Source organism: Thermobia domestica, chromosome 2 (genome assembly GCF_964235325.1).
Source record: "Thermobia domestica chromosome 2, izTheDome1.hap1.1, whole genome shotgun sequence".
NCBI lineage: Eukaryota > Metazoa > Arthropoda > Insecta > Zygentoma > Lepismatidae > Thermobia > Thermobia domestica.
The window spans coordinates 274,400,572-274,414,576 of NC_137455.1; the positions used below are offsets into that span (position 1 = coordinate 274,400,572).

The following is a 14,005-nucleotide window of genomic DNA, read 5'->3' on the forward strand; positions in this document are numbered from 1 at the left end:
CGTCTTTTGTCTCTAATCTTTGTTTAACAAAGTAACAAATGAAGAAAGCATACCGCGTGCCGGTCTTTTCGGATTTCGAGATCGTGTGCATAGAGTTGTGAGTAGTCTAATGTCAGTGATTATAATTGTGATGGAAAAAATAATGAAACCACGAGCAAACAGTTTTTACGAACACGAGAAATGTATTGTAATTTTATTAGTGGAAAAATACAAAGACATTATTGAATGTAAACAGACTGACTTGGATCAACGAAGTTTAAACCCCCAAATTCGGCCGTTCAAGCTAAAACCAAGTTTATTCACCATTTGACCGACACTTAACCTTGAACGTTGTTGGTGCAACAGACATTTTCCGAGCTTGGTTATGACCCTCGTTCAACAGTTGAATTTCGTTGGTGTACACGGCCACTAGGAAGCTCCTGGTTGTATCTTAATTACCTAGATTCACGCTGCATTAGTCTTTTATATAATACCATGTACATGTGTCTCGGATCCACAAATTTGAAAGAAATTGGGAGAAATATTTTCGGGAATTTTTATAAGGGTCCTTAACAGATTTGAGCATCCTTATAGGGACACATGACCAAATACCTGCACCACAGGTACTTCTTATTTCATTAACGCAGGTTTTATTCGAATCTCCCTCGAATATGGATTGATATTTCTGGTTCCTTTGCTGGGAAAATACACCTCTAAATGTCGTGTTCTAATCTTAATATGAAGCCATTATTAGAAGACCAGAGAGGAACCTTTTCGACGTGCACAAAGAGCCATCGCAACAATCGTAATAGACAAATAATTATGGCGATTTTGACGTAGATTCAATCTTTAAGATTGCTTTCACAAACTGATCACTAAATACTTGCTTTCAATTTTAGTTAATTTAATAAACAGAATTAAGCTCAATTCAAACTTAAAGTGTAAATGGTAAACATCACTTTAATGTAATATGTCACCATGTTACATTTTACTGTAAAAATTGACGGATGCGTAATTAGCATGTAGGAATGTGAAAGGGATAGGCTAAGTATATATTTGAAAATTTATGTTAACAATAACGTCAGGCATGTAGCCAAGAGAGGAGGGTCTGGGGGGTCTGGAACCCACCCCCTTCGAGACCAGAAATGAAAAAATTAAGGAAGGATGGAACAAAATGAAATGAGAAAAAGAAGGATCAGCGTTAAAAATTAAAAAAAAAAAAACTACAGGAAGCTTTTGGTTATTCTTTCTTATGAGGAGATTTGTATTACTTGCAATACATGGTGGCGAGGTGAGCAAAATATCCTGGAAGTCAGGGAATTTGAAATTTCTAGAAAAGTTACTTAATTCTCAGAATTTCTGCTACTAGTCAGGGAGATTTCAAGCTTCCGAAAGCATAGTGCCGTTGTGTAACAGCGTGGACACTTTTTATCATAATTTTTCGTCATCGCATCCTTGCGGTATCAAACATGTTATTTCATGTTATTTCAAAGACAGTTTTCTACTGCTCCTTTAATCTGTCATTTGGAACAGACAGTAGTTGACGGAATAATAAAAACAGAAATTTATGTGGAAAGAAAGTTCTGTTAACATTAGATTGAACAGAGAAAGAAACGCAAATATTGTAAAATATTTTACAAGACATTATTAAGTATGTACTTTTTATAATAGTGAATATGTACTTTTTATAATAGTGAATATGTTCTTTTTATAATAGTTGAGGTCATAATGAAAGGAAAATTGTTATATTTGAATGAACAGGGGAAGAACGTAAATACGCTGAGAAAAAAATCTAGGTGACGTACTTAAAAAGATAGGTTACATGCGTAATTCCTGTAGTTTTTGGACAACGTACAGCAGACGTACTACTGAACACGCATGTTTTATAATACTTTCTGTATAAGTGTTCCATCTATAGGTACTTCCGTATGAAACAATGTAGGCGGTCAGGATCTCACATAGAAATGGACGTATATAACATATATATCTGACGAAAGTAACATAAGTATATGCATGTGATATACGGAAAACTGTTAGATGTCAGACATCCTGTAACGGCATAATGTAACACCTAAGGGCAGTGCCTATGTAGCATGCGGATAACGTATGCTCCGTACTGATTTGTATAGTAAGCAAGAGGATACAGTATATTTGTACAATATACCGCTGTCCGGAGAACGGATTTTTCTCTGTGTACATTGTAAAATCTTTTTCAATAGTTTTTTTTTATTATTTTGCTCAAGATTTCTTCATAGTTTGTTATTAAAATATTTACCAACATATCCTCATGTTATTGTCCTAACAAACCAATAGTAAAGTAGGTTAGACTGATCGAGCTTCTGGGTCTTCAGAATTTCATGTCACGCTCGCCCCCCCCCACCCCCCCACCTCCACCCGTTACGAATTCCTGGCTAAACTAACCAATATATGTTCCAGTAAAATAGTTTTGAATGGTCGAGCACCTGGTGTGATGACCACAGTATTTCATGTCACGGACCCCCCTTCACGGAATCCTGGCTACATGCCTGAATAACGTGATATTGTGTTTTGAATGAATATATAATGTTACGGTATTTTAGTTTTTACACTCTTACATTTATAAATAATATGTATGTAAATGTATAAATAAATAAATATATAATGTACACATTAGAAGCTAGTTTCACCTTAAGTGAGACAAGCTCGTGAAGTGTAAAAAAGCGCTATTTTAACTTATTTTTTTCTACCATAAAACGAACCCACTCTACCGAAATAATTCAATTAATAAACTGTTTAAAATGATTTAAAGTTTTATTTAATTGCTTGTTTCACAGTTTTCTCCCTTTTCATCCCACTCTGTCATACTTAAGTAAAAGTTTCCTCTTGAAATATTTTTCTTTGCCAGGAACTATGATGTCATTATGTCGTATGTTTTTCACTTAACGAGATTTTCCACAGTGGTGAGTTCAAATTGTGGTAGCAGTATTCAAATTGCTTTATGTAAGAGGAAGGCAAACAAACATATAACCAGTCTTTTAAATATCTGCTGAAAATAGCATTGAAAGAAAATCTTGTGCTAATGTACTGAAAGGGAAAAAATCCAACGCTTGGTAACATTACGAATGTGCGCTATCTGGCATAATGCCACTCTACCAAGCAAGTCCTCTACGAATGCCAGATATCTTGTTGCCAAGCACAGGTTTCTCAAAAGCCTTGATAGAAAACAAAAGTAACATCATCCAACACCTGAAGTCACTGTGTGGAGAAAAAAGGAGCAACTGAAAGTTTTTAGCATCAAAATAAAAGGAAGGAATTAGCGGAGAGCGAGGAGCGGTATTTATAGTCACCGGGGAAATACGTTAACTTCTCTTGCCGTCTTCCTCTTCCTTTCTTGAGCTAAGGAGCCAGATTTGAGAAAAGACCCGCAAAGTCAAGGTTTCTGGTGTGAATCTTTTATGTAGGACACCACTCAACCTGTCTGCTTACTCGCTACCGCATCGAAGGTAAGCATTTCTAACCAAGTCCAATTTCACAAGGAGAAGACATTCATTTAAAATGTGATTTATATATTAGACTTTTGCTCTTCTATAATTGGTCATTGCCTTCAATGTTCATTACGTTCATAGCCATTTTCCTTCTACATGTCATACTATGTTACTAATGTCAAAACATGGCAGGTTAATTTTGTTGGTCTATTCTCTTTGTTTTTAAATTCCTTGTTTGTACCATAAGGGAAAGTGGTATAAAAACGAAATCGTAACTTTGAGACTCCAGTTCCATTATCATTGATATTCTTGATACTAGTAAAACATGAACAACAAAAATCCAGTTGTTAACTGTTTTGAATCATATGCAATTGGTTGAAACATTTCAACCAACATGTATATTCAAAAACAATTTCGTTACATTTACTAATCAGATATTTAATTAATAATTAATCAAAATTTTATTATCTTATACTAGTGAAAATTTTAGGATTGTGTAAAATTATAAAATTTTAAGATTAATATTTTTCAGTATTATTCATTGATACAAAACTGATATTGTTTTTATTTATATGCTTTTACAATAATCTCATTCTTTACGCCAATAATAGTTTATGCGATTAATTTCTCTGAACAGTACCATTTCCTTAAAATTTATAAAAGAAGCTGAAACGTTTGAAATAGAGGTATTTGTAGCTTTTTTTTTTTTTTCAAATTACATTTCTTTATTGTGTACTGATAATTATGGTTTTCACTTTTGCTATAATTTCCATTTAATTTATTCATTTCTATTATCAATTTACTCGAAATATTTTCCCCAAACCGTAAATACCATATTGTCATAACACATACACAAGTACAAATTTATAGAACGACTTCAACAAATGTGACTCGAAAGTTGTCTTACTTATTATTATAATAAAATAAAACAAACGTTTAGTTTTTCTTTAAAAAAATTAAGATTCAACCATTTTCTTTCAAATTAGTTGTCAACCAAGATTATGATTCCATTCTTTTTCTATTAATTATAAGTATTTCTAGGCCACTTCTATTATCTATAATTGATAACCTCGTGGCATGTACGAAATACAAGAGAGGACAGTGATATGATACCGAAAATTTAAGTTTTATTGAATAAGAAATTATAGACACACCTTAACATGATTCGATTCGTTCAAATTGGAGTAAACGTTATTCTCAAAATGTTCAAAGAAAATATACAAGAAGAGGGTTCTAGTATAAATGGTAATAGCGTTAAATTAATGCATCTGGCCTGTATTTAGTTACTAAATTACGGCAGTTATGCTTTCATATTTATTCTGCTTTGGTTTAGGAATAGTATGTACAGTCAAACTTACATATCCAACAAAGATACGAAGAAAAGAATTAACAATGAGTTCTATTCCTAATTCGAAATGTATTAATTAACAATACAAGACGTTTTATTGTCTAATTGTCGTGAACAGAGAAAGATAAAATTCTAAAAATGCCGTATAATATTTGGCATCTAATTGAAAGATGTGTCAGACACCATACACAATCTCAGAAAACATTGATTTACTAGAAGTTTCCTCCTATTTAACTTCTTCGTAATTCGAAATGTGTTTAGTGGAATCTTATTATACCCGAGATCCTTATTGACAATTGACACATTCAGAAGAATACTAACAGAATATTTGTGAAATCAATAGTAATTTCGTCACAAAATCCATGCGAGTCTGGTATCACATTTATATAATCCGAGTTCTGTTTTTCAAATGTACTTTACTTCCTTAAATTTACAAAAAATGCATAAATATAGATCAAAATGATCCTTATCTAAATTTTCTTGTTTGGCAGGTTGAAGAAATTTCCACCTTTCGAAGATGATGCCGAGAGATATTATTATTTTCCTGCTTGGGTTGTTAAGCGTGAAGGCTCAAGGTGACTACGGATATGGTTCTCACTATCAAGGCCACGATTATCGACAGAAGTACTACGACAGACCACCTCCCCATTATCAGCATGGAGACCCTTACCGCTATAGGGAACGTGATTTTTTCGACTTTCCTCCTCAGGAGGCAGGAACAGCACCAGCATCAGAAGAAGCTAAAGCAGCAAGATACATAGTACATAATGCAGGTTAGTTTCCAAACTTTAAAAAAAATAAAATAAAATAAAAAAGAGTGCAATATGTGGTACAAAGCTCACATACAAAGCTTAGAAATCTCAAATTCGTACTAAAATCTAGAAACAACATTTAAGGGCCAAGTCTTTTGTAGGAATTATATTAAACGTGAATCTAGGTATGAAACTCACTGACCTTGAATCTCGTGCTGAACTTGAATCTAGGTATGAAACTCATACACAGAAACTAACAACACCAAAATGTTCTTATCATTGTAGGGTCCAAACATTCTTTATTTTTTTAAAAAATGAGAGTTAATTAGGAAATTTCCGCTTTCGCAGAATGAAATAGAAAGTACAGGTCACTAGACTAAACTTTCTCACCAATTTCTTAAACTAAATCATGTTATTCTGCAGCTATTACTGAAATATTTATTTCTCAAATACGAGTACCCAAGAACACACTACAAAGTTTTGCTCCCCTCTCGCATTCACTGAAATGTGCCATACAGCATCATTCGCGAAATACTTCAATTCGAAAAATCTGTCGAAGCACGGTCGTGTGTTATTTTTGGGGGGATACTTCAGCACAAATTCTTATACCTTGGGTCCCACTAGTGATGCCCAAAGTGTTATCTGATTTTTATTTTCTAAAACTTCCTGGCAAACATCCCAATTTCTCTCGAATTTTGTATCCGAAGTGCATGTGTGTGGTATCATTCGAAGTCGTGAATAAATCCAAAGACAATAGTGTATGAGAGAACCATGAACTTAAGGTGAATAGGATACAACAAGCAGCTTCCTAATTGAAAGTCTAAAATTTACTTTTAATCCTTTAATGCGCAATTTTTCCAATTAGACTGATTTTTTTTTTTTAATTTTGGAGTGGTTTCGGTGTAGGAAACATGTTAATTTTACTTTAAAAAATAATGCAAATATTAGGGGTTCTATGGAACATTTTATGGTGTTTGCATATAAGGTCTATACAAAGTTGTGCTTGATATATGTCAAGTCCACTAAAAACAGATAAAACCAATAAAACGGGACGAATTGTCAGCGTCCTTGCACTTTTGCTCTCACTTTCTGTCTAACGCAAAAAAAAAAAAAAAAAAAAAATCAACAGCTCAAAACCTGTGCATCTAAACGAGCAAAGAAAGCTCAAAGGTGACAGGATGAGAACTCCACATGCAGCAAGTAAGACAGAGTCCAGCGCTGGCTTATTATAACATCTCGCGGAAAATTCAGAACTTCATTAATGAAAGGGCATCTTAGCTCATACGCAAAGCAGCTTTTCTATGTCCGAACTAGAAACTACATGCTGCAATACAATTTCAAAGTAAACTTTGCATATTTGCAAAGCTGCACACTAAAGGGTTAAAACCGTTTAAAAGCGTTAATGCAAACAAATGTTAAGAAATGTTTTGAATAAAATATACGTAGAAAAAGTTGGAATTCACAGTATGTTTACAAGAAAATGTCTAAGAAAATAGCTTTGGGTATTCTTAGAAGCAGGTGGGATAATAAAATTAAGATCAATGGTTGAAGGTTAATAATATAATCCTGGCTGAATTGGATTTTCACAAAATGAAATCGATTGAAAGGCTTATATTTCTTTTACACTGATTATGTGAGTTCCTTGAGGCGTAGAGAAGTGAGAATAACTGTAAAATTTACCATGAAACGAAATTAAATATATAATTACCGTCCCACAGTTATGCCTTTTAGGCTAAAGTTGATGCATGATCGAATGAAAGTAAATTATTACAGAACTGCGGAAATGAAAATGTGGGAGGAAACAGGAAAGCATCAAGAAAACTCATGGACCTGGTGTTGTCTACTACAAATCCTCATGACCTTGGATCGAATCAGGAATCTCTGCCACTAGGTGTGTTATTTAACACTGATAAATCGTGTTCCTCTGCAAAGTATATCATGACGAAACATTGTGTGACAAACTTCCATTTCATGTGTTTTGAATTATATGTATATTATTATAATTCCTGTTTCAATGTTAATTTTAATTTTTAAGTTTGTTATTAATGAATTTTCATAGAGGATATTGCATTGCAGTATTATTACATACCATTTTAATAATATGGTTAGGATATTCATACGCTTTAAAAGAAAAATTAAATTTTATTTACTTGTTTTTACAACCCTTAGATTGGGCTGCCATAGCGACAGAATCTGACCATCCGTATTTTGATGACTATCCTTTCGCAAACCTTTTTGACATGAGCGATGGCCCAGAATCGAATGGATCTGGAGTTCCTCATTTCTATCTTACTCCACTAGATTACTCTGCCAGGGATCTCTCTGTAAGTATTTTTTTTAAATTTCATACATGTATACAGTTCAAAAAAAACTACAACAAACTTCTGCGAACAGACATATATCACATAAGGAGAAAAATTATAATAAATACGCCTCATTTCAAAGCTATCAAAACAGTCGGTGAAATTGTCTAGCTCATAATCGTAGGATATAGAAAAAATCAGCACGAAAATTATATAAATCGTTCCTAAAATGCACCTATCAGCAGGAGATATGAAAAATATATTTTCTAAAGAAAGTCTTGGTATCGGAAGGAATTTTAAACTAAGACAGAGGTAATAAGTTTTCAATTTTAGTATAAGTATAGGTGGTTTGAGTTACTTGTATTATCTAATCGTTTCAAGTATAGTTCAATATTAGTTTTAATCGTTTAAGTGTTTAATCATTTCAATAACAGTTTTCCCTTTCAAAAGGGTGTTCTTTCGAGGTGTTATGGAACAAAATATATTGGTTCAGGAATTATGGGAGTTTTAAATCTATTTTTCTTCAAATTATGGATAATAATGTCTCAACCCACGACGGAAGTTCCTACGTTTTTTAATGTATTAACTTATACCCTCAATGAATTCGTAAGATAGGCACCACAAAGCGTATACTATTGGCATGTGACAGGGAAAGATACACCTTATTGAGTCTCTTGACTGTATGAGCTGTGTGGATAGTGTCTGAAGTAAACGAAAAATTCTATAACAAGAACGTAGAACTCTATTATTTGGCCATGTCTACTTTATGAGTAAATGGTGGAACAAAGACAACCTTAGCAGCTCGAAATGTATGTAGATCCTATAAGAAAAATGCAGTAAGAACAAGAACAATTCAAAAGCAGGTCAGAAAGTTCTCACTGTGGCTAGAAATCTTGGAAGATGAACTATTCGCAAAAGCATTAAAAACCATTAATGATTAAGCAATGGAAGCAGCGATTAAAACCAAGTCAGGATAGACTTGCTAAGAAATTGCAAGGCATCACATATGAAAGGAAACTATTCAGTTACATTTAAACCCGTGGAAGTTATACAAACTGATGTCCCATGAACACTAGATGATAATCTCCAATGTTTTAATATATGATTCTCAGTACTATCCCGTCATAATGCCCTTTCCTGTATACATGTTTTGCGTGACGTAAGAAACGGGTGATGAGCACGAATTTTAAGCAGTAAAATCCAATGTTGATGACAAGGTAACCTTCAAAAAGTTTGCATTGGATTCAAATAGGTTGTTGTTATGTGTTTAGTACAGATTCTAGAGTTGAAGGGTTTGGTGCAAGAAGGAGACAGCTCCACTTTTTTCCGTATGTAGCAAATTAAGAAAAAACGTTTTAAAAATTCAGTTTTCACGCAAACTAAGAGTACAGGCAGCTCCATTTGCCGCATTTCGTTGGAACTAGCGGATTGAGCTGCCTCATTCTTGTACCAAACGAAGCGCCTTTTTCTTTCGTATGTGATAGGGTGTGCAACTCAATAGCGGCACAAGTGGAGCTGCCTCCTTCTTGCACCAATCCCTTCAATTGTCTACTTTGAGCTTCTACTCAATGGCCAAACGGTCTTCATGGATGTGTACTATGCCCAGCTACAACGAACTACGGATATACTTCAGTAAATATAATATGGACTTATCAATAGAAGAGACATTATTTGTCTTCGGGACAATGTTTTTCTTGAAATGGCCACGATGAATTTGGAATTAATTCTAGGCCGGAAGCTGCCAAACCGTCCTTCAAATTATTCTAAGATTTCACCAATTGATTCCTCCCACTTCCGGTTTCAATAGAGAAATTAGGGTGGAGACAGAACATATTCTTAAGACAATTAATTGCGAAAAGTGTTTCTCTATAACTGTTGTCGTTTTCACTCTATGACGATCAACTTTAAAACCGGAAGTGGTAGCTTTTCTGCTATTACCGGTTTTAACAGAAAGATTACAGTGGAGGTGGAATATATTCTTAGGAAGCTTAATCGATTGCAGAAAGCTCTTCACGCGACGTGTGATTGTTTTCATTCTATGAAAAATTAAAACTGAAACCGAAAGTGATTGATTTCTACCACTTCCGGTTTAATTGGAGAGATTAAACTGAAAATAAATGGGACCATAATTGATTACAGAAAACAGCTTCCCGTTATCTGTTACATTTTCCACTCTATAGCATTCAACCTTAAAGCCAGAATTGATTGATTTCTATTACTTCCGGTTTGAAAAGAGGATATTTCTAAAGTAAAATCGAAAAGTGATGCAAGATGTTAGATTACAATATAAATTTCAGACAGACCACCTTTTTATGTTAAACTACAGTAGAAGCTTATTATATCTGTATTTCATCTTGAAATTCTACTGATACCAGATATAAATTCCTTCCCTTATAAAATTTGTTGCTCGGATATACCACAATTCTGAAATAGAGATGTTTAAATAGTATCTATAACAATTTCTGTGTATTTTTTCCAACTGCTGTTTCTTAGTCTGATAATTTCCGAATTATAATATTTCAAAAAAGAAAAAAAGAACTTTTATGCAGTTACCTCTGTGAGGCGTATTTCTATTTGTGTTTATTAATTATTGTCTTTTTTTCTGAATTTTATATAAAGAATTTCCTCCTGAAATTTGGTGATATTGTTTGTACGCAGGTTGTGCAACTGAACATACAAACATTCTTCTTAGAATTACAATAGGTATCAATCGCATTATAGTGTTATTTGAGTAAATAAATTCGTAAATACGATCTTTAAGCATCTATGGGTTGCAAGTGAATTCAAAGGTTTATCTTCAAATACAATGGATAAAGTTCGTAATAAAAGTAATTTACTTATTATAATCAGTGTTAATTTTAGGGAGTAGCCCGGAAAAGGAATAGAAAATTGTCCCCGCAACCCTCCTTCGAACCAGTGACGACGCCAGATTCAAATTCCTAAGGGGAAAAGCGGAGAGGCAGAGACATTTTTGGAAACAGCTTTTGTATATAAAAAATAATAATTTTATATTACTTAACCCAGGGGTAAAAGTGAAGGAGATCGCGGGGATACGCCATTACCCCACTTCCAAAAAATGTCTATGGCATTCCTCCACTTCCTAAAAATTACAATGAACAAAGATAGGCACGGGGGACGGCGTGACATCATGCATCCCTCTACCTTTCAGGATCCACTTTTACCCCTGACTTGTCCTACACAGCATGGGGGGGCTGAAGATCTACCGGGGAACGCCCGCCCCTTAACCCTCTAGTGTCGTCATTGCTTCGAACGTGCTTAACGTGGATTACCAGTATTTTACAGAATTACTTTTCATTCCATGTGTTTTGAAAGATCTTCCAGGAAGAATTTTTCCGAAATCTCCGCTGGTTGTAATTGATGAAAATTAAAAAGAATATGTGTGCATCCAATAACATCACAACGATGACCTTGATTATTCGAAGTTGGGTCTATCCGTTACGTTAATATATATATATATATATATATATATATATATATATATATATATATATATATATATATATATATATATATATATATATATATATATATAGATAGATAGATAGATAGATAGATAGATAGATAGATAGATAGATAGATAGATACATATAGATATAGATATAGATATATTTTTAAAGTAACGGATAGACCCAACTTCGAATAATCACTTCGAATATTTTCCAGCAATTGCAATGTCATTTCGTTTCCCGGTCTCGGATTTTCTCAAGTTTTCTAAAATAAGCTTTAAAAAAAAAAGATTCAAATTTGTCAAAAAGAGGTATATCAGTTGGCAAAGTGAGTATCTTTCGAAATTATAAATTCCTCTAAATGTTTTAAATAACTTGTCAAATGTTAATGTACGTATAAATAATAAGTATAAATGGTTAAGTATGAGCTGAAACTTTTGTCTACTCATTGTTAAGGAAGTAAATTAAGAAAATATATTTATTTATTTTTAGCATGAAAGCAAATGCTCAATTCTAATTACTCTTGAAGATGAAGATATCTGTGAGAATAAAAATGCCAATCAAGAAATTAAATGCAGTAGGCTTATAATGGTTGGAAAAATGAAGAGGGTAAGTAAGATTGTGAAAATACGTTTCAGATATAGATGGCGTAATTTTCAATTATATATATTTATTTCTAGCTAGATACAAAAATTGAATTTCTTTCTTAAAATTGCATTTAAGAATACCTGAAGATGAATTTTATATTAAAGTCTTATTGAATCAAAACGGGGGCACTTCCAGAATCTGCCGCAAAACTGACAATTCAGTTTGTGATGAATAGCAATGTTGCCGGGTGCATGTAAGTAAAAGTTTTATCATGATAATTTCAAAGTTTCTTTTTCGTTGTTTTCAGGAATTGCAGATCATAATGTAGACAGATCCCTAACACACCTTTTGATGCACTGAAACATCAGCACTGTTCCCAATTCAGAATGTTAATTTATGAAAACCACGTTTTCCCTAGTAACACCTTACAAAGACCTCATCCAATTAGTTATTGGCGGAAATGAAAAATTCCTTTTTTCATTCTATAGTTTCCAAGCAACTTCAACTATACAAACTGAAAATTAACGACAGAACATCTATACGATGAGTTATGAGTCAATTTACGTGTCTTGTAAGAAAATTGATTTACATCTTCGGTTACATCTGGCAACACTGTGTGGTTCCTAGTGTACTTCAATCGTTCCTTCCTAGTTTAAAAAAATATGCATGAACAAGGTTTGATTTTGGTACAAACGTTATTTGTATACCGCTTTCGGTTCAAAAGTTCTACATACCGAAACTCCGGATTGCATTGTATAGTGGACACCCTGTACTTATCGTCTTTTTGGGTGGAGAATAAGATTGGTTCGATATTAGATAGACTTATTGGACCCCCTCAAACACTTTGGATCCCTCCTAGCAAACATTTCTGGGTGTAGAACTGGCAATACTGTTTGTATTGACGTTCTTTGACTTTTAGCTTCTTTTACATGCTGATCTTACATCTGACGGGTTTCAAAGTATGCTTCCCAGAACGTATCACATTGATAAACATTGTTTCGCCTCGTGTGGAAGCATATTGTGTTCATCGTGCATTAGTTACAACCAAGACCGATGATTTGGAATGTAGTTTTTCTTTTACTCGCGTATGTAAGTTGTATATGTGACATTGGCGATTCATATACCTCTTTTGTATCAGCTGTCTTCTGTGAATCAGCTGTTTTGGGTTTTAGTTATAGATTTACTTGAGTTGCTCTAATTCTGTAAATAACCTACAAATTCTGAATGAATTGTATACCATGTCTTCTGTAAATAACTTGCAAAAAAAAGCAATTTGCACAGCTCTCCACTGAGGAAAAACTTGCAATTCAGGCTTAGAAAATTAGCAAATGGTAAGTCAGAAGAGTGTTCGAAAACCTTCGGTTTAAATTCACAGGAAATCTTACGGTAGCAATGTTGTTTGCCTTAGATATATTTCTGCAATTTGTTTTAAATTTTCTTAGATAACTGTGAATGAAGTGTGTTCAATATACATTTTTTTTACAACACTAATCTCTGCCACGAGCTGTCTTTAGTCTACGCTGCAGAGGAATTTCGATCAGTGTTAGGGACTAGGTTTGCTAGAATGAATTGTTCGCAATAATCAAGAAAAAATATTTAGTGAATTTACAAAGCTCCTGAAATTAATATTAACTGTTCCTATATCGCCAGCAAAAGGAGACAAGCATTTTTCTACATAAAGAAAAGGAATTGAATGTTCCAAGAAAGGTTATTTATTACCCTTAGTTATGCTTTCCATCGAAAGGGACCCCATAATGGGAATACCAGAGTTCAACCAGCATATACTAGACAAACTTACTCCAATCAAACAGAGGTGAATTGACTTACTAATTAAATAAGGTGACTAATATGATAAAATGTTCTTCATTATTTTTTATTTTTTTAATCAGCATTTTATTTAATTTCAAATGTCACATAGCATTTGCATCTAAAGTTAAGCTGATTAGTCAATGAGTGCAGTTTATATCTTCCGTCTACGATCGTTTGTATTGCAACATCCGAAACCATCCCTAACAGCACAATTACATAGCAGGCATATGCCTATCATATTCCCTCAGGTACATAGGAATGTGTCCAGTATGTGCCTTATGTACCTCTGAGAGAG

General features: G+C 33.6%; 1 protein-coding gene across 2 annotated transcripts in view; it reads left to right on the top strand.

Annotated features, from left to right (window-relative positions):
- The window catches only part of LOC145678501 (protein CREG1-like), an 81,431-nt gene that overhangs the window by 10,125 nt on the left and 57,301 nt on the right, over window positions 1–14,005 (top strand). Inside the window, exons 1-4 of one of the 2 annotated variants that reach the window (XM_081748715.1) lie at window positions 3,192–3,461; window positions 5,283–5,564; window positions 7,713–7,867; window positions 11,806–11,922. In XM_081748715.1, coding sequence (XP_081604841.1) covers window positions 5,309–5,564; window positions 7,713–7,867; window positions 11,806–11,922 — 528 coding nt within the window. In that variant the 5' untranslated portion in view covers window positions 3,192–3,461; window positions 5,283–5,308. Of the gene's footprint in view, window positions 1–3,191; window positions 3,462–5,282; window positions 5,565–7,712; window positions 7,868–11,805; window positions 11,923–14,005 lie in introns of those variants that run through there. The other variant, XM_081748716.1, reaches the window with a different exon arrangement.